The 21,780-nt window shown below is 35.7% G+C and overlaps 1 protein-coding gene across 1 annotated transcript in view; it reads left to right on the top strand.

The window, feature by feature from the left end:
* The window catches only part of UBR3 (ubiquitin protein ligase E3 component n-recognin 3), a 223,694-nt gene that overhangs the window by 130,440 nt on the left and 71,474 nt on the right, over positions 1–21,780 (top strand). Inside the window, exon 25 of the mRNA XM_057747121.1 lies at positions 2,271–2,359. Coding sequence (XP_057603104.1) covers positions 2,271–2,359 — 89 coding nt within the window. The remainder of the gene's footprint in view (positions 1–2,270; positions 2,360–21,780) is intronic.

Below are 21,780 nucleotides of genomic sequence, written 5' to 3'. Positions count from 1 at the left end.
AGCTCATTCACATATCCTGTTAGTGGGCAGAATATGTGTGTGTGTGTGTGTGTGTGTGTGTGTGTGTGATGGAGGGAGGGGAGAAGGAGTTATTAAAAACTATGGCTTCAGGACTTCCCTGGTTGCGCATTGGTTAAGAATCCGCCTGCCAATGCAGGGGACATGGGTTCTATCCCTGGTACAGGAAGATCCCACACGCCACAGAGCAGCTAAGCCTGTGTGCCATGACTACTGAGCCTGCACTCTAGAGTCTGCGAGCCACAACTACTGAAGCCCAAGTGCCTGGAGCCTGGTGCTCTGCAGCAAGAGAAGCCACTGCAATGAGAAGCCTGCGCACAGCAACAAAGAGTAGTAGCCCCCGCTCGCCACAGCTAGAGAAAACCCGCGCACGGCATGAAGACCCAGTGCAGCCATAAATGAATGAATGAATGAATGAATGAATGAATAAATCTTAAAAAAACAAAACAACAAACAAAAAACCCCTATGACTTCAACCTGATAATACCAATTCTAATCCAACACCATTGGATTTATTCTTCTTTTCTCTCTTTTTGTAATTGTAACTCTTTACTCCCACAGTGGGAAACCTGGCCCCTATAATCCTTAACATGTGTTAATTTGTGATTAGTTCTCTTGTATGTAACCAATTTCTTGACACTTTCCCCCACATGAATGCCCTCCTATGGCAGTCTGTTGGGTCTTGACACCCTGTCCTAGGCCACTGTGCCACCTTCCATGTTCAGGAAGGAGAGGGCAGGAGTGGTCTTTAATTTTTTGAAATGGCTAATGTCATTGGGAGTCAAGTTCAATGAGGAAGGTGAGTGATCAACCTGGATAATAATATTTTGGCCTAAAAACAATATAAAAAATAAGAGTTATATTTATAAAATAGGTAATAAAGTGAATTTTCTTAAGCGAACCCTAAATTATATTTAAAGTAAATGTTAGGAAAGGAGTGTTAAAAATCTCTTGAACTTTACTGGCAAAAATATGTAACTTATCATGGTAAGCTGGACCACAGTACTTGATTTTATAAATGTTTTTTATTTTCTTCCCTAAATGGGTGGGAGATGTGTGAATAATCTAAAAATTACTATCAATATTCCATTCCTCTGAATTCCATATTCTGTATCCTTCAGTCATTTCAGATTAATAGGATTCCTTTAGATTTCCCACAGAAATTGTTTCATAGAGTCTCAGTTTAATAAAATTCTTTTGTGGTATATAGATATAATAAATGGTCACTAAAAGGAAATGCTATAGTGTATTCCATCCATTATATTTTCAATGTCCTTTGTATCATGGGCTACGATAAATCCCTTTTTGAGTTTTGTTCAAGTAAAAAGTTTGTCTCTCCTGATGAGTTAGTATATAACTCACCTTTTAACCTTCTTCTTCTTCCCCTCCCTCCTCTCTTGTTTTGAATTACTGTATTAACCTTGCTGGAGGTAGAATTTTATGCTTATTAGTTTTGTTGGCATCTTTAAATCTAGGGAAGCCTATCTCCTATCTTTATTAGTTTACCTTTATTTTCTTATACTTATGTTGTAGTCCTTTTCTTTTTTTTTTTTGCAACTAGCCTCAAATTAAAATGCTCTTTGGAAGAAGATAAGGGATAATTAATAATTAGAATAAAGTGAACTAATCCAAAGGAATATTTGTGCTTAGATTCAGAATATGGTTAATCCTTATCTTGTATTTGAAACTCTCATATTCTTTTACTTCAAACAAAATAAACCAAACTTGAAATATTTCTTAGTAGAAACTGGAAAACTTCCTGACTGTTTGCTAATTCTCTTTTAGAAGAGACTTGTTCTTAAGGTAACAGTAAATCTGACTGTTCTTATCTTTTAGATTCTGTTCATAGCTTAACAATAGTTTCTTTTAGGAATGAGTATGCTGTTATTTGTACCTGGGGTTAAATTGTGAGTTCCTAGCTAAAACTCTTCTTGCTTTTGCTATGAACTGACATATACTTAGGAAATTGTGATGTCAGACATCCAAATTTTGTATCTACTTTAATTATTTCACATTTTCAAGTAAACTGTGGCTTTTATTTTTACCTATTTAAGCCCAGTGACTTTCAAACCATTTTAAAGCAGAATCCTTTTAAGGACAATAAAATTTTACATGAAATTTAATACATAGGACAGAAAATGTGTTGTTCTTAACTGTGTGTCAGGGGCTTTTCACGCATTGTATCCTCTAAAAGATAGTAGATATGTCTTAAGCACGTGTGGTACTTATCACTTTATTTCTATTTAATGTAGGCGGCAAAAGGCTAGAGAGAGGCAGCAGAAATTGCTTGCAGAGTTTGCTTCACGACAGAAAAGCTTCATGGAAACTGCAATGGATGTTGGTAAGTCAAAATTTGTTAGTTTAGAACTCTCATACTTATAGTTATTACCTTAGGGATTATCTAGTCCAATCATCCACCAGTTTTTAACATTACAGACAGATGATTTCCGGTTTTTATTTAAACAAAAGAGTGATGGAAGATCAGACCTTTATTATAGACAGACCATTCTGTTGTTGAGTAGCTGCAGTTGTTAGAAAGTTCTTCCTGACGGTAGTATTCTCCTGCTGCTCTCTTCTGTTAAACTGTCCTTTAGATTTGTGAGATTCACCAATATGAATTTACTTATTCTGATTTTTTTTCTGTGAAATTATTCTGAAATCCTTAAAATAGTTTTCAGATACTTTCAGTATCTCTTCCTGCTGCCCACCCCTTCACTATTTCTTAAAATCAGGTGCACTTCTCATGTCCATTAGGATTAGGGTTAGCATTTGTACAGTGAGCGAGAATGCCATTTTCCTGTGTGATGGTAGATTGCTATGAGTAATCTTTTACAAACATGGGAGAAATAGATTAAATCTCAGTTAATCTCAGTCTTCAGTTACCCAGGGTACTCCTTTCCCTGACTGGTTCTTGCATTTCAGTGATTTTTCTCTCTCTCCCTTTTTTAACTTTTAAACAAAAATACTGCAAGAAAATACACTAAAGTTGTCCCTTTAGTTAAAATATGTACACATATATGCATTCAAACATGCACACACATTCTCATGCACATTAGCACACATAACTAATGTTCAGAAGAGGTGTGAAGAGGAGGGCAGTCCAGATTTAGCATAATGTGTCCTAAACCATCAACAGTGGAGTTATGTTCAGGATATAACTTTGATGTAAAGTATGTTAAATTCTGCTTATTGGATTAACTTTCTATCAGTTGACTTGCTTATATGAAAGGTGACAATTTCATTCACTGACACTACTTTCCCATTTTCTGTGTTGTTTTCCTTCTTTCAAAAAAGTGATAATTATATATTTTTTTGTTTTTATACATTAAAGATAATTGTAATATCTATTAAGTGTTCTATCTATAGCTAGTTTCTTCATATCTCTTCATATAAAATGAACTAATAAGCGCCCTTATCTGTCATTTTTCTTTTCCTCATCTCTACCTTCTGCCTTTTATTAGTTACTTGTTTTCTTTTAAGTTAAAGTTGCTAACATTTTGTTTTGCAGTTGCAGTCAAGTCTTCCATCCAAAGGTTTATTCTAAACTTTGAAAAACAGTTGATAACTTTTTGAATGTTGTTGAGTACAGGGCTAAATAATAGCCTAGTATTCATTTACAGTTTTTGAGTTCAGTGACCTGGCTCCTAGATCACTTTAAGGAGATTGTATTTAGTATATAGCCTCTTTTCTTACAGTCTTGCAATTGCTAAAACCATGCTCATTTCTGTTTGGGCCATTACTTTATTATATTGTCTTTTGTTTTTCCTAAAGTTCCCAACTGTCTTTTTTTCTGATATGCCTTTATGATATCTGTATTACTCTGCCCACTCAATCCCACTGTCCTTTGCATGGAATTCTATTCCAGTCTGGTCTGTTTGCTGTGTAGGTGTGCTCTACTGCCATTACTTTGGAATGTTCCTCTTATAGGGTTGATCTGGGGTTTCCTGAATCTTGTCTCTTTTTTGGGGTGTCGTGTTTTATTGAAGTGCAGCCTCAAGTATATTCCTAATAATGCTTGTGCTAAAAGCTGAACTTTCTGATTCTTTATATTTCCAGATGGGACTCTGGTTTGTGCTCACGCTTGATTGTTCATTTGGATGAATGTAGAATTCCCCATTGATACACATTTCCTGTTACAACTGTTAAAGCAATACTTCCTTGTCTTTTACCATTAATTGGATAAGGGTGGTGGTAGTTTGATTCTTATTCCTTTGTGGATGAGCATTTTTTTCTCTTTCCTGTGACACTTTTATAATTGTTTGATCCTTAGAGATCTGAGGTTTTATGATATGTATCTAGGTGGATCTTTTTTCACTCTTCTTAGTACTTAATGGACCTTTTTGGTCTGAAGATTCATGTATCAGAAGCCCTGAGAAAAATTTTTCCTATGACTTTTTTTTTTTAATTGGAGTATAATTGCTTTGCAATGTTGTATTAGTTTCTGCTGTACAATGAAGTGAATCAGCTATATGTATACATATATCCCCTCCCTCCCACCACCACCCCCATCCCACCCATCTAGGTCATCACAGAGCACTGAGCTGAGTTCCTTGTGCTATACAGCAGGTTCCCACTAGCTCTCTATTTTACAGATGGTAGTGTATTTTACACATGGTAGTCAATCCTAATCTCCCAATTTGTCCTATGATTTTCTTGATAACTAGTATAGCCATCTTCCAAGATGACCCTCAGTGATCCATACCTCCTAGTATTTATGCCCTGTGTAGTCTTCTCTGACACTGTGCCAGAATTGGTATACATGATCACTGGAATATGGCAGAGTGATGGTATGTCATTTCTGAGATTAGGTTATGAAAGATACTGTGGCTTCTGTCTTGACTGCTTTTCTCTTTCTTGAATTACTCATTCTGGAGAGGGACAGCTGCCATGTTGTGAGCAGCCCTATGGAGAGATCTGTGTAGTTAGGGACTGAGGCCTCTGGCTAGCAATCATGTGAGTGAACTTGGATGTGAAACTACCAGCCCCATTCAGGTTTTCAGATGAGTACTGCCCAGCTGTTAGTTTGATAGCAATCTCATGAGAGATCCTGAGCTAGAACCATCCAGCTAAGCTGCTCCCAGATTCCTGACCCTCAGAAACTGTGTGAGATAATAAATGTTTTAAGCCACTGAATTTTGGGGTTCTTTGTTAAACAGCAATAGAAAACTTTTACAATACTTTTCTCCTTATGTTTTCTTTATTCTCTTTCGGTGGGACTCAGACTACTTGTATATTGGATATCCTGGATTGATCTTTTAATCTTTTATGTCTTTTTTATATCATTTTTGCTTTATGTGCTTAGAGGTTTATTCTCTTTAATATCTTGGTCTTTGTCTACAGAATTTTTTCTCTAATCTTTCTGAATGTCTTTCTCTCTTTCTCAATTATCCTTCATCCTTCTGAATTACTTAGCAATTTAAGTTAGTCTTTCATGTTATTAGTTTTCCTCATTTGCGTGATAATCCCGGATTCTCCTGGAAAGGTGGTCTTGGTAGTTAATTTGGTCTGGGTACCCTGCTGAGGTCTGAGTAGGTTTGATCCTAGGAATTCTCTTTAGCCTCTATATATGGATGAGGTGTGTCGACTGTCAGACTTAGATTTGTGTGGGAGGACTGCATGCTACTCAGTTTGGGCCCTAGATATTAACACTCAGTTAGAAACCCCAGTGTTCTCCAAGTGCCGTGTTCAATTCCTTTGTAGAAAGATAGTCTTTTTTCCCTCCGTGAGGTAAATGCGAAGTTATCTGAGTGCTCTGTCAGTCAAAGTTGGGGAGGGAATTGGGGTGCGGAGTAGTGAAGTTCTGTACATAGACTTTTGATTAATTATTCTGTTTTCAGAGTCACTTAATACTTATGACTCCTATCCTCTGCCTCACTGACTGATTCTGAGCCCAGACTTGATGCTCTTCTAATGCACAGATCAGTTCTTCCTTTCTGTAACTTTCTCATAATATATAAGTGGTTGCAGCTTTTATGACTTTCATTGTCAGCATGTCTCCATCTCCTCCAATCTTTTGGAAATTTTGTTAACATCTCTTATTTGTTGGTTGGTGAAACTGTCTTCCACAACTTCATCCTTTTTTTGTTTTCTTGTAGAAATATTTCTTTATGTATTTCTCTACTTTTATTTCAGTGGTTTTTTAGGAGTGGAGACAAAAGCATGTGCTCAGGCTGCAATCTTGATGAGATACTTACTAATATTTGTTATTATAATGTATAAAGTTAAAATTTCTGTTATTACAAAAGCATTAAATTTTTATTATAGAAACTTAGAAAACACATATAATCAAAACTAAGAAAATAATGTATTTTTACTATCAGATTTCCTAACCTAGGCTGTATCCTTACAAACCTTTTTACGAGCATATGTATATATAAATGTTTTTTTTTTACCAAAATGAGTTAATTTCTCACATGCTGTTTATTCTTATGAAAAGTTTCAAACATACAGAAAAGCTAAAAGAATAGTATTACAAATTCCCATGTATGAGTATAACCTTCAGGTAATTAACAGTTTTCTTTATTTGTTCTTTCACTCACTCTCTTTCTGTCTGTGCTAAATAAAGTAAGTTATATAGACATCATGACACTTTACTCCTAAATACTTCAACATACATGTCCTAGGATTGAGAATATTCTCTACTCAAGCTCAATACATTATATGTAAGAAAATTACTTTTTCTTTCAAAGTAAATAGCTTCAGAATACCAACTTGGGTATTATATTAAACACTGAAATCATTGAATTAAGTTTAAAAAATTTAAAATTGTTTACAGATCATTTTGTCCTTCAGTAATTCTACTAAGGGTATATAGTCAAAAGCTCTTGTGTCCTGAAGTCACTTGAGAGCATTCTTTTTGAGGGAGGTAATATAACCAGTTTGATGTACAGTTTGGTTTGTTTGTTTGTATGTAACCTTAGGAACTAAGAAAAAAAGCTTAGTTAATACTGTTTTTAGAAATTGTTTTTATCTGTTGCCTCCCACTCCCAAGTGAAATAAAACAAAAATGGTTTTCTAAGGGATTGATTAAGCAAAGTATCCAGAGAAGCTTAGATAGTATTGTCTTGAATAGGAGAATGGCCACCTCATTCCCTGAGGAGACTGGAGGGAAGAGGGAAAGAGTAGATGGAGATAGAGGTAAGTTCCATTAGGGATAGGGAAAGTGGGAAGTTCGGGTGATCACTCAGTTGCTTCCGTTTTCAGGGCTAAGTAAAAGGTGAGTTCTGCTGGATGAAGAGAGTGCCACCTGAGGCTTGGAACAGTTGCTAATGAGAGTGAGAGAGATTGCTCACCCAGGCTAAGTATAACGATTGATAAGCAATGCTTAGGGACCAGTTATGTTCTGGATCATAAATTTGAATGTCATTAGTCTGCAAAGTTATTGACTTGCTGTCCTAAATCTTACTACTTTTTGGAAGGTTTGATCCTTTTTTGGCAGTAGCCAGGGCACAGGAGCAACAGTTGAGGGATCAGGCAGACGTGATTGCTAGCAGACAGAGGCAGTTCTCAGAAGCCATCAGGATAGTGGGCTCCGCTCGCTCCTAGTGCCGGTTCTTGCATGCTGCAGTGCTGACGGGTGAGGTAGTATAGATTCATGAGCATTTGGTTTCTTTCTGTTGGTTATGGCCATGCCAGTGGGACTCCGGACCATTCAGATTTATATATTCCTTTTATTTATAGCTCATTCCCTTCCCAAAGAGATCTGTTTGACCCCTAAAACCTGTTTGAGATCCCATTTTCATACGTTGCCCAAGATAAAAATTACAAAGTCATATGTATGTCTCACTGCCTCTGCTCATTTATGTCTGACATTATGTATTATAATATTATTAACACATGAAGCAGGGCCCATACCTGAGGTACTGTTTAGCAGTAGTACAGGTGCAATTTTAATCTCAGTCCAGTCCTCTGCTTTATTTGTCAGATATCTTTTGTCTTCTTGCCTTGTTTCCCATCTGTGTTGTAAATGTAAGCATTTGGTAGTTGCTTCTTTCTTTGCATTTATCTTTGTGTGAGGGATGTTCTCCTAAGATTTCTAGTCTAGTGACATAACATAGAGTATTTCAGATTTGTAACATACAGTACTTTACAAATCCTCAAATCAGATATTGTATATCATTAGGCAAAAATTTAAGGACAAACGCTTTTCTCTCTGAATGCAACAGATTTCTACTCTGTGATTAGTGCTCTTGCTTATCTGTTGATAATGCATTTTGGTGGTTATCAAGTTTCCCATATGAAAAGACTCACCTTTGCAATATCTTCTTTCTTTCTCTCTTGATCACTATACCCCATTATTTATTTTTACTAGCCATCTAGATGTAGAAGTCAGGATGTTAGACCTTGATTCATTAAGGTTTATCAGATAGATATGACTGAAATCCAGCATAATTGTTTCGAGTGAGAGTTTAGATGCTTAATATAAGTAAGAATTTATTTTGGAAATTATTTTCTGAGTTTAAACATACTACGTTTAATCATAGAAATTATACAGTATAGAAAAACATAAGGACGGATGAATTTTATCCCTAATCCCACCATCCAAAAGACGTGTGCATTACAGATAATACTGTGTAGTACAATTTTGTGTCATGTATTTTTGCTCAACATTTTAGCATAAACATATCCCTATATTATTATTGAAACTTCTGGTAACTGTGATTTTTAAAGGCTTTGCTTCCTTGAAGAGGTAGCAGGTAGTGGTTATGATCATGGACTCTGGAGCCTTACTGCCAAAGGTCATATTACAGCCACTCCATTGCCTGGAGTAATTTACTTAACTTCTCTCTACATTGGTTTCCACATAGTTAAAAGGGGATTATTATACCACCTACCTCATAAGGTTGTCATGGAGATTAAATGTATTAGTACATTTAAAACACTTAAAACAGAGTGCTTGGCACATAATAAGTGTTTATAAGCATAGGCTATTACGATTATTACTTTTATTCTATAATTTACTTAATCATTCCATCATAATTGGACTTTAGTTTTTAAAAAAATTTAATTATTATAAACATTGTGTACACAAAACCTTTTCTGTATTTTGGATCTGGGTCTAAGAGTATGAGTTTTGGGGGATGATGATGATATATATTTTTGTATGTTAACTATGTAACCAGCACTATGCTAAATAAACACATTCTATATATTGACTTATTTGTCCTGAGAGACTCATGAGATAGATGGTAGTATTCCAGATAAAGATGCCTAAATTTAGGTTAAGAAATTTGTCTGAGGTTATACAGTAGTAAATGGTGCAGTCCGGGCTGTTAATCAACAAGCTTTGCCTGCTCTTTACTATGTCTTCATATTTGAAGCAAATTGAGGAGAGTTAAGTCCCTCCCCTCTCCTACTCCTTGAAGTTGGTGGCCTGGAGATAGAAAGGGACAGTTATGAGAATAGTTGCAAAGTAAGAATTAATAGACTGATGATTGATTGAGGCACAAGGTACAAGATAGAAGGGATATTCAGCGTGTTTGGAAAGTTTTATTTATTGCTAAACCAGAATGAAAAGAATATTTCTTTTCCAATAGCTGAAACAGAAATCCTTGGTGTGACTCTATTAGTATAACTTGGCTGTAGGGTCAGCCCCACTCTAGTCATATGAATCAAAAGTGGGTGGTGATGGTATGGTTTTCTAAGCAAAAATTGAGTCCTGCTCTTAGCAGATGGGACAATAGATACTAGACAGATAGAAATACTAACCATCCACATTACCCATCCTTTAAGATTTCATTTGGAAAGTGGGGTAGTCTAAGCAGGAAGGAGGTGACATAGATCAGGATTTGGTTGTCTTTTATTGTTGTTACTTGTGGAGGGAAATGTTTATTTTGTTATTTAATAATACAGTTAGTTTGAGGTTTATCCTTTTATTTTTTAAATAATTTACGTAAGAAGGTGTTGGGGATATATAATAAATATATTTATATGTATTGAGATATAAAAAATATTTACCTTCCCAGTGTCCCCTTCTTAGGTAAATGATAGCATACTATGTACACGTCTACCTTGCTTTTTTCACTTAACATTATATCCTGGAGATCCCATCATGCAGTGTATAGAGATATTCTTTACTCTTTTTTTTTCTGCGTGTATAGTAGATTCCTCACAACTCCCCTCCATAGTTTATTCAAATGGTCCTCTATTGTTGGACATTTGGGTTATTTCCAGTCTTTTGTTATACAGGTTGTACTATAATGAATATCTTTGTGCATGTATCTTTTTATATTTTGATAATATATCTGTAAGATAGATTTCTAGATGTAGGCTTGCTGGGTCAGAGGGTAAACAAATATGTAATTTTGCTAGATACTGCCAAATTACTCTTACAGGGAGTGTACCGCTTTGCATTCCCATCAACAGTGTGTCAGAGTATCAGTTTCCCTACATCCTTGTCATTAGAATATGTTGTTTAAACTTTTGTATTTTTGCTAATCTGGTAGGTGAAAAGAAGTGGTATCTGGTCTAGTTTTAATTAGCATTTCTCTTATTATGAAAAAGGATGCTCTTTACATCTTTTAACTGCTTCTTACTCCCTGACACATCTTTTTTGCTGCTTTAGGGTTTGGTTCTGTCATAAATTAGCCTATTTTTTATTCTTACATTTCCTTGGAATCAGGCACAGCTGTAGACTTGCTCGCTTTTAGGTAGGACCAATCTATTTGTGGCACTAGAAGGCATTGTGCATTAGTCCTATGTATCTTTGGCTGTTGCATCTGTGTTATTTTATAAATTATTGTAAATTTTGCTGTGTTAACTTGTGAAATTCTTCTCTCTCAACTAAATAGAAACCAATTGAATTTCTTTTCACTTAAATTAGAAAGCAGATCTCATGGATAGAATACTTTTTATGTTGGTTGTTCTGATTGTAAATTTGTTCACTTTTGAGGGATGGTGCTACATCTATCATTTTAAGTCAGTCATCTATGATGTGGTGTATTTCAAAAAATACAGCCCATAAATATAAGTTATGTTTTGGTTATTTGTTCCATAAATAACACACACACTCTTACCAAGCCAAAACATTAAAAAAAATATGCTTAATGTATTATACAAAACTATATGAAAGCAAAGCTAATCATCCCTTGCTACCTTCCCTTTTAAATCTCACCCCTCTGGGATAAACCATTATAAACAGCCTTTCTTATTTCATATGAATACATATAAAAATTATGTAAGTGGATTTTGTTTCTGTTTGTTTTTCCTGAAATAAAATTTACTGTATATAATGCTGTGCAGTTTGCTTCCTTTTTTTTTTTTTTTTTTTTTTTTGCCCATGCAGCACGGTATGTGGGATCTTAGCTCCCAGGCTAGAAATCGAACCCGTGCCTCTGCATTGGAAGCGCAGAGTCTTAACCACTGGATCACCAGGGAAGTCCCATGCTTCCTTTTTTAAAAAATTGAAATATAGTGGTGTACAATAGTATGTTAATTTCATGTGTACTACATAGTAATTTGATATTTGCATACATTATGAAATGGTCATTTTAAGTCTAGTAACCATCTGTTCCCATACAAAGTTACTACAGTATTATTGACCAGATTTCTTATGCTCTATATAACATCCCAGTGCCTTATTTGTTTTATAACTGGAAGTTTGTGCCTCTTAATTACCTTTAGCTATTTTACCTCCAACTCCCCACTCCCCTTCCCTCTGGCAACCACCCATTTGTTCTCTGTATCTGTGATGCTGTTTTCATTTTGTTTTGTTTGTTCTGTTTTTATACATTCCACTTATAATTGAGATCATACAGTATTTGTCTTTCTCTGACTTATTTCACTTAACACAATACCAGTTAGATCCATCCATATTGTTGCATATGTCAAGATTTCATTTTTTTATGGCTGAATATTATTCCATTGTGTGTGTGTTTGTGTATATGTGTGTGTGTGTATCACATCTTTTTTATCCATTTCATCTATCAGTGGACATTTAGGTTGCTTCTGTTTGTTTGTTTGTTTGTTTTGTTTTTTTGGCACACGGGCTTAGTTGCTCCGTGGCATGTGGGATCTTCCTGGAGCAGGGAATGAACCTGTGTCCCCTGCATTGGCAGGTGGATTCTTAACCACTGCGCCACCTAGGAAGCCCTAGGTTGCTTCTGTATCTTGGCTATTATAAATGCTGCTATAAGCATTGGGGTATAGCTTCTTTTTTAAAAAACTTAACAGTGTATCATGAATATCCCTGCAAATTAGTATCTGTAAATCTCTTTCTATCCCAGATATCATTATGCACACATGTGCATACACATGGACTCAATGTTATATACATGGGATTAATATAAATATTTTTAACCCGTGTCACTTTTTTCTTCTTCTGTGACCTATGATTACAACTTGGTTTGTGTATTCTTGTGCTTTTCTCTGTATTTATATAATCATATACAAACATACTACAATTATATGTTCATATCAGGTTCCCCCTCCTTCTCTCCCTCTCCCTCTTTCTTTCTTCCTTGATTTTGATATTGTTTGCTTTACCAACTGGGATCACCTTTCCCTGCTCTCTACCTCAGTAATACGTCCAGGTGTTCTCTAGTAATTCATTGTATCCCCCTTAAAATAATATCTGTGCCCGGGCTGCACTCTAGACTAGTTAAAGAAGAGTCTCTGGGACTGGGGCTCAGGCATAGGAACCTTTCGAAAGTTCCCAGCTGATTCTTATGTGCAGCCAGAGTTGAGAACCACTGCTCTAATTTGTTTCTTTTCCTTTCATTTCTTTATTTGAGGGGAGGGAGGGAAAAGCTCATAATAGTCCATAATGAAGTACTTTACTCAGCCATGTCTCTATAATTGAATATTCACTTCATTTTCAGTTTGTTTTTTATTTTGCTATAACTAACAGTTATAGTTACAGTGGTAAACAGTCAACGTAAGTTTCTGAAACTGGTATATATAAACAGTTATATATCTACTCTTTGATAGACACTAGATGGAGAAAAGTGTTTATATAGTTTTAATACCTATTAACTAATAATTTTATTTTATTTTTTATTCTTTTTTTTTTTAAGATTTTTTGATGTGGACCATTTTTTTAAAGTCTTTATTGAATTTGTTACAGTATTACTTCTGTTTTATGTTTTGGCTTTTTGGCCCCTAGACATGTGGGATCGTAGCTCCCTGGCCAGGGATCGAACCCATACCCCCTGCATTGAAAAGTGAAGTCCTAACCACTGGACTGCCAGGAAAGGCCCTAATAATTTTAAAGAACCAGTTACAGTGATGTAAATCTGATGTTAACTCAGATTTTTTCCCCATGTATTGTCAATTAAAGGTATGAAAAGTTCTTTCTCTTGAAATTTTTTCATTTAGGAATTAAATGTTTTCTTATAAAGCTAAACTTAGTGTTACCATATGAATCCAGCCATCATGATCTGAGGTATTTACCCAACTGGTATAAAAACTTATGTCTACACAGAAATCTGCACGTGAATGTTTATAGCAGATTTATTCATAATTGCTCAAAACTGGAAATAGTCAAGATGTCCTTCAATAGATGAAAGGATAAACAAACTGTGGTACATCCATACAATAGTATACTGTTCAGCAGTAAAAAGGAATACTGTATCAAGCTGTGCAAAGATGTAGATGCGTAGTACTTACTGAAAAGGCTACATACTGTATTTTTCCAATTACATGACATTTTGGAAAAGGCAAGACTATAGAGACAGTAAACAAATCAGTGGTTGCCCGGGTTGGTAGTGGTAGTGGGCTAAATAGGTGAAGCACAGGGGATTTTTTAGAGCAGTGAAATTATTCTATATGATACTATAAAGTTGGGTACCTAATACTATGCATTTTTCAAAACCCATAGAACTTTGTAACTGAGTGAATCAATGTATGCAAATTAAAAAGTCATTTAGGAGGTTTCAGGTCTCAGGATGGAAAACAGAATGTATCGAGAGAATCTCACTATATATTACAACTATATGAAACAACTTCACTGAAGGGGATGGGAGAAAAGGTGCTTAACTTGGAAATAAGTGGAATCTCTTAAGACTGAAAGCAAAAGGAACTGCACATAAATACTGTACTGTAATTGATGAAGTTTCTCCCATGGCGAATGGGTTAACTATTCTGAAACCACTGTACATATATACTGAAATTGAGCACTTAGTACAGGTATACCTCATTTTATTGTGTTTTGCTTTATTGTACTTTGTATATACTGTGTTTTTTACAGGTTGAAAGTTTGTGGCAACCCTGCATTGAGCAAGTCTGTTGGTGCCATTTTTCCAACAGCATTTGCTCACTTCACGTCTCTGTCATATTTTGATAATTCTCCCAATATTTTAAACTTCTTCGTTATTATATTTGTTACGGTGCTCTGTTATCAGTGATCTCTACTGTTACTATTGTAACTGTTTTGGGGTGCCACGAATTGTACCCATATAAGATGTTAATCTGAATCCATAAATGTTTTGTGTGTTCTGACGGCTCCACTGACTAGCTATTCTCGTGTCTGTTCCTTTCCTCGGGCCTCCCTATTCCCTGAGGCACAACGATATTGAAATTAGACTGATTAATAACTCTACAGTGGACTCTTAAGTGTTCAAGTGAAAGGATGAGCTGCATGTCTCTTATAATCAAAAACTAGAAATGATTAAGCTTACTGAGGAAGGCATGTCGAAAGCTGAGATGAGCTTCTTGTGCCAAACAGTTAGCCAGGTTGTGACTGCAAAGGAAAAGTTCTTAAAGGAAATTAAAAGTGCTACATCAGTGAACACATGAATGATAAGAAAGCAAAACAGCCTTATTGCTGATACGGAGAAGCTTTAAGTGGTCTGGATATAAGATCAAACTAGCTACGACATCCCCTTAAGCCAAAGCCTGATCCAGAGCAAGGCCTTAAGTCTCTTCAATTCTGAAAGCTGAGAGAGGTGAGGAAGCTGCAGAAGTAAAGTTTGAAGCTAGCAGAAGTTGGCTCATGAGGTTTAAGGAAAGAAGCCATCTCCATAATATAAAAGTGCAAGGTGAAGTAGCAAGTGCTGATGTAGAAGCTGCAGCATATTAATCAAAAGATCCAGTTAAAATGATTAATGAAGGTGGCAACACTAAACAACAGAGGTGCCATCCAGGATTTTCATAGCTAGAGAGAAGTCGATACCTAGCTTCATAGCTTCAAAGGACAGGCTGACTCTCTTGTCAGAGTCTAATGCAGCTGGTGACTTTAAGTTGAAGCCGATGCTCATTTACCATTCCAAAAATCCTAGGGCCCTTAAGAGTCATTCTAAATCTACTCTATAAATGAAACGACAAAGCCTGAATGACAGCACGTCTGTTAACAACATGGCTTACTGACTATTTTAAGCCCATTGTTGAGACCTACTGCTCAGAAAGAAGAGATTCCTTTTGAAATATTACTGTTCACTGGCAGTGCACCTGGTCACCCAAGCGCTCTGATGAAGATGAATCAGATTATATTGTTTTTCAAGCCTGCAATATCCATTCTGCAGCCCATGGATCAAGGAGTAATTTCGACTTTCAAGTCTTTTTTTAAAAAAATTAATTATTTTTGGACTGCATCGTGTCTTCTTTGCTGTGCATGGGCTTTCTCTAGTTGCAGTGAGCGGGCTTCTCATTGAGGTGGCTTCTCTTGTTGTGGAGCATGGGCTCTAGGCATGCAGGCTTCAGTAGTTGTGACACATGGGCTCAGTAGTTGTGGCAAACGGGCTTTGTTGCTCTGCAGCATGTGGGATCTTCACAGACCAGGGCTCGAACCCATGTCCCCTGTATTGGCAGGTGGATTCATAACCACTGTGCCACCAGGGAAGTCGCTCAAGTCTTATTATTTAAGAAATACATTTCACAAGGCTATAGGTGTCATAGATAGTGATTCCTCTGATGGAGTTGGGCAAAGTAAATTGAAAACTTCTGGAAAGGATTCACCGTTCTAGATGCCATTTAGAACATTCGTGATTGATGGGAAGAGATCAAATATCAACATACAAAGGAGTTTGGAATAAGTTCATTCCAACCCTCATGGATGACTTTGAGGGGCTCGAGACTACAGTGGAGGAAGTAACTGCAATGTGGTGGAAATAGGAAGAGAACTAGAAGTGGAGTCTGAAGATGTGACTGAATTGCTGTAATCTCATGATAAAACTTTAACAGATGAGGAGTTGCTTCTTATGAATGAGCAGAGAAAGTGCTTTCTTGATATGGAATCTACTCCAGGTGAAGATTTTGTGAAGATTGTTGAAATGACAACAAAGGATTTAGAATATTACATAAACTTAGTTGATAAAGCAGTGGCAGGGTTTGAGAGGATTGACTCCAATTATGAAAAAAGTTCTGCTCTTGGTAAAATGCTATCAAACAGTATTGCGTGCTACAGAGAAATCATTCATGAAAGGATGAGTCAGTCAATATGACATACTTCATTGTTGTCTTATTTTAAGAAATTGCCACAGCTACCCCAACCTGTAGCAACTACCACTCTGGTCAGTCAGCAGCCATCAGCATTGAGGCAAGACCCTCCAGCAGCAAAAAGATTAAACTTGCTGAAGGCTCAGATGATGGTTAGAATTTTTTAGTAATAAAGTATTTTTTAATTAAGGTGTGTACATTGTTTTTTAGACATAATGCTATTGCACACTTAATAGACTACAATACAGTGTAAACATAACTTTTATATGCACCGAGGAACCAAAAAGTTCATGTGACTCACTTTATTGCCATACTTGCTTTGTTGTCATGGCCTGGACGTGAACCCACAATGTCTCTGAGATATGCCCTCAAATGGATGGCAGACGATCAGAGCCAGTTTCTCACTGTTGGAGTGGGAGGTTACAGCTAAGCAAGGGAAGAAGGCTGGAATGTCCATGTTGTAATGGGTTAGAGTTGGAGACATCAATATGAACTCATGTTTAGGTTAATATAGATACAGATGAAATTGCATATGTATAAATACTTATGGGTATGTGCATATACACGAGTTTGTGTACTAACTCCTTGCTGTGTCAGTGGAGAGGGCCTAGAAGTAATGACACTGCAGTAGAAACAAGCAAACCCAGTGCCTCAGATCTTGGTTTCCAATACGGTTCTCCAAAAATATATGAAAAATTAAAATAAAAAGGAACCAGATCTCCTTAGAGAAATGGTTACCCCTAGAACTGGGGTAGGGAATATGAAAGATGAGCCTGGAGCATCTCATAGCTCTAAGAAGTTAGGAACTACTCAAAAAAACAAAAACAAAAACAAACCACATTGGTGGGTGGGAGGTGGACCAGTATGTCAGAGGGACTCAGAAGCCAACTGAAAGTACTTCCAATGGCCAAGTTGGACCCATTTGAACAAGAAAATAAAGTAGTACTGGGTTATAACCCTAAGTATAAAATAAATCTTTATGAGTTCATACTTACATAAATAAAAGACTGAATAAATAAATGAATGAGGGAGAATACACAAATTTCCCAAGCTGAAGAATTCCAAATAATTTATGGAGATTTTCACTCTCAAGGAGGTGGACTATAACTCCTTACTCAAGTGTGGGCTGTGCTTAGTGACTTCCTTCTCAAAAGTACAGTGTGGTAAAGGGGAAAAGGAACTTTACAGGAGAGAAAATTGGTAAATACTACTTAAATCAGATGATCAAGGTCAATATCAACAGTAATAAATCATGCTGATATTGTGTACCCTTGATACGATGTTGATGAGAGTGGTGCTTTTACCTTAGTGGTCCTCCCTCAAAACCATAACCTCAGACTAATCTTGAGAAAAACATCAGACAAATTACAATTAAAGAATATTATACAAAATACCTGATCAGTACTCCTCAAAACTGTCAAGGTCATCAAAAACAAGGGAAGTCTGAGAAACTGTAACAGCCAAGGAGACATGACAACCAAATGTAGTACGGTATCCTGGATGGGATCCTGAAAAAGAAAAAGGACATTAGGTAGAAACTAAGGAAATAATGAAGAAAATACGGGCTTTAGTTAATTTATCAATATTATATCAATAAAAATTGCTCAATAGTATATCAATATTAATTCATTGTGACAGTCATGTCATGTTAATATAAGATTGAAGGGGAAACTGGGTGTGAGGCGTATGAGAACTCTTTGTAGTAGCTTCAAAACTTCTGCAAATCTAAAATTATTTTAAAGTGATATTATTTTTAAAAAAGGAATGAGAAGCCCTTCTCTGTACCAAGTTAAAAAAAAGAAGTGGAAAGCAAGAGTGTTAGTAATAAAAATGATGACCAATTCAGGACAATTCTGTACATCTTTACCAGAATCAATGATACTGCGTGGCAGGGGTTTTGCAATGGTGGCAGTTGTCAGCAGAAAACAGTAAGCTCTAGTAGTGTGCTTAGTTTATAAATAGTAACTCACCTAGTAGGTACTAGCAAATACTCAGGTGTAGTTAAAAATTAAAGTGTATTGTGTGTTCTTAAAACCAAGCATCAATTTAAGCAATAAAGAAAATTCTCTGTGAACTGCAGGCCACTGTGATTCTTGTGTTTTGCAGTTGACTCTTCACCAGGGTAGGCATAATGTTTTCAAACAAAAATTTATTTCCCATAATTCTGAGGGTACTAAATATGTCATCCCTACATCATTTTCCCATTCTTTTCTCCATTCATGCACAAAACTCTATAAACACAAAACAAAACAGGTGCCAAGAATGCTCTGATAGTTGGTTAGTTGTGACTGGCCTGAGCAGGTGGGACAACTTGGCTGTGTTCCAGGTGGGCTCTCTCCTTCTCCAGCAGGCCACCCCAGACTTATTCTCATGTAAGTGGTATGGTGGAGGGGGGGGGGGAGATAATTGAGGGAGAGTTATTGAGAGAGATTATGCAAGACTAGTTTAGGCCTAGTCTTGGAAAAGCATGTTATTTCTGTCACATTCTCTTGCCTAAAGCGAATCAAGGCAGCCCATATACAAAGATTGGGGAATAAATTCTACCTCTTGATGGGAGAAGTTGCAAAGTCATATTACAAAGATAATAGATACAGGGAGGAGTGTGAATTGGGGCCGTTTTGCAGTCATTCTAACAGCGTGGCGAATTGAAATAACATTCAGAAGAATCACTACTTAATTCAGATAGATTCTTTGATTCATGTTAAACCAGACAGATCAGGTAACTCTCACTTCATTGATCTTTTTTGCTTTTTTTTTGTAATATTAATTACAGTAATTTAAAGTAGGCACTTTTGTTTTAAAAGGGACAGTGTCAATTTTACACCGAAACACATTTAAAATTTTAATTGTGTTGGAAGTCGACGTAGAAGTTAAGAGTTGAAGGGGTTATTAGTAGCAAGAATGTTTTCTTTATTAGAATGGCCTCTGGTAGCACTTACATGTATCATCTTTGACTATTATTCTCTCAGTTTTACATCTGCCTGCATTTAGTTTACCTAGAGAAAATCACTGTAATCTCTTCATTGTGTCAATTTGCAGGACACATCCTTTTAGATTTTATTTGGTGTGGAAGATATGTGCAGATGTTGATGTGTGCATATAGTTGGCAGAATTAAGTATCTTCATTGTAATACTTATTACAGAATATACCCAGTTACACTGTTCATTTAACAGTGCTTACAAAAACCTTTTTATTGAAATATACGAATATAGAAATATAGAATATAGAAATATAGAAAATATGCATTTATCATGAGTATAGAGCTATTTCACATAGAAACGTGCATGTGATGTGAATATAGAGCTATTTGAATTTTTAAAAACTTAGTATCACTGTGTAACCAGCATCCAGATTGAGAAACAGAACATTGCTAGCATCCCACAACCGCTCTTCATGTTCTCTGCCACTGCCTCTTCCAAGAGTAGCCAGTGTCCTTACTCCTACCCTATACATTAGTTTTGCCTGTTTTTGTTCTTTATGTAGCCGTTTGTATCTAATATGCACTCTTTTGAGCCTGACTTCTTCAGAATAGGGTGCTCTTAATTGTTATTTTTTCATGTCTTTATCTGTAAGTGAGAAACAATAATTACATTTGGTCGTAGGTCCTTTCGAAATTGGGTTCTGGAATGAAAGAATCAATCATAAATTGCCAATAATATATTTTAATTCATTGTAGGATTAATGAGTTCTATAAAGCAGTAACTTTCCTCTTTTAAGAAATAAACTATGATCTTTTTAGTTTCTTGAAGAAAAAAAGGGACATTAGTGTCTGTAATTACTGAAGTTAGAATTAAAATAAAAATTCCTATACGTGTAGAAGATTGTAAAGACTTACTTTTAAAACTCAGATGCAGAGAGTGGACTGGAGAACTCGAGGTTTGGGAGGGGGCGGGGGGTGAAGGGGAAGCTGAGACGAAGCGAGAGAGTAGCACAGACACATATATACTACCAACTGTAAAATAGATAGTCAGTGGGAAGTTGTATAACAAAGGGAGTCCAACTCGAGGATGGAAGATGCCTTAGAGGACTGGGGCAGGGAGGGTGGGGGGGAGTCAAGGAAGGGAGGGAATACGGGGATATGTGTATAAAAACAGTTGATTGAACTTGGTGTACCCCCAAAAAATAATAAATAAATAAAATTAAAAACAAAAAAAAAAAACTCTAGAAAAAGTAACTTAGCCTGTTTGGTGATACATTTTGGTATTAGGATTTCCTTGAAGTTTTCAAGTTAATTGTATCAAGATATAAAAAAAAAATCTTTGTATGTGAGAGTGAATGAAATTCTCGTTCTTTGGCACCTAACTTGAGACTGAATTATTTCATGTCACTTTAAGTCGGGTATTTCTGTATTTGAACTTGGGAGCAATCAGATACATCCCCTCTTTGAAACTTGAGAGCAGTCAGACACATCTCCTCTTTTCTGTACTAAAATTTTTCCCCAAAAAAACAAAGTAATCACATGTCAAATCTTAATGGCCTCTGGTACTTTCTTTTGAAATCTGCTTTTCATTTTGACGCATTAATCTTATTTTCATAGACATGGAGCTTTCTGGTTCTGATTCAAGTATTGTTGATTGTTTTTTCTCTGATTTCTTCATTGGCTTCTTTTTTATTTCCACTAATTTTGAGCATTATCCAAAGTTCTGTTTTAGATTTCTGCCCCCTTTCTTCTCAGTCTTAATAAATATCAGATATATGTTTACCTGCATGAATTCTTATTAAAACATATCTAAACTTGACATCTTTCTTTTCCTATTTGTTATTTTTAAAACATATTTATTTAGATATGCCTCAATCTTTTAAACATGTCATAAATCATTTATGCCTCCCTAATTTCAATACCCGCTACTCCTTTCTTTGCCACTGTGGATGTCACTGGTGCTCATGAATTTAAGAATTTTTGTCTGGAAATGATTATTGACTAAATATTTTATTTCTTGCTGTTAATGACATTATATCCGCAAAGGATTACTGTTATTTTCTGCTTTATTAATATATATGGTCATATATAAATGTTTTCCTACATAAATAAATACATATATTGATAATTATTGTCGCTAAGATATAATCAGTACAATTGAAAGGAGAAACAGTTTGTTCCTCATTTATCTCCTAGTAAATATTGCCATTTCTTTCCAAGAGCTGCCATGTTATTATAAATTTCCCCTCTGAGTTGCCTCAAAGAAAATGAAAACAAATGATCTCTCCCTTATTACTTTAAATTATAATAAGAAAAAAAAGTTTTGGATACAAATATCTTTGCATCTGTGTTTTTAGTTTTAATTTTATGTATGAATGATACAACATCAGAAGTGTGTTTATTATTTAAAGTCTTTCATTATAGTAATTCTTTGCATTTTTTGTCTTTTTCTGACTTATTTTAGCAAGAT

The sequence above is a fragment of the Hippopotamus amphibius genome, chromosome 8 (assembly GCF_030028045.1).
Source record: "Hippopotamus amphibius kiboko isolate mHipAmp2 chromosome 8, mHipAmp2.hap2, whole genome shotgun sequence".
NCBI lineage: Eukaryota > Metazoa > Chordata > Mammalia > Artiodactyla > Hippopotamidae > Hippopotamus > Hippopotamus amphibius.
The sequence above is the reverse complement of the archived record's forward strand: the minus strand, read 5'-3'. Positions and strand labels throughout refer to the sequence as shown.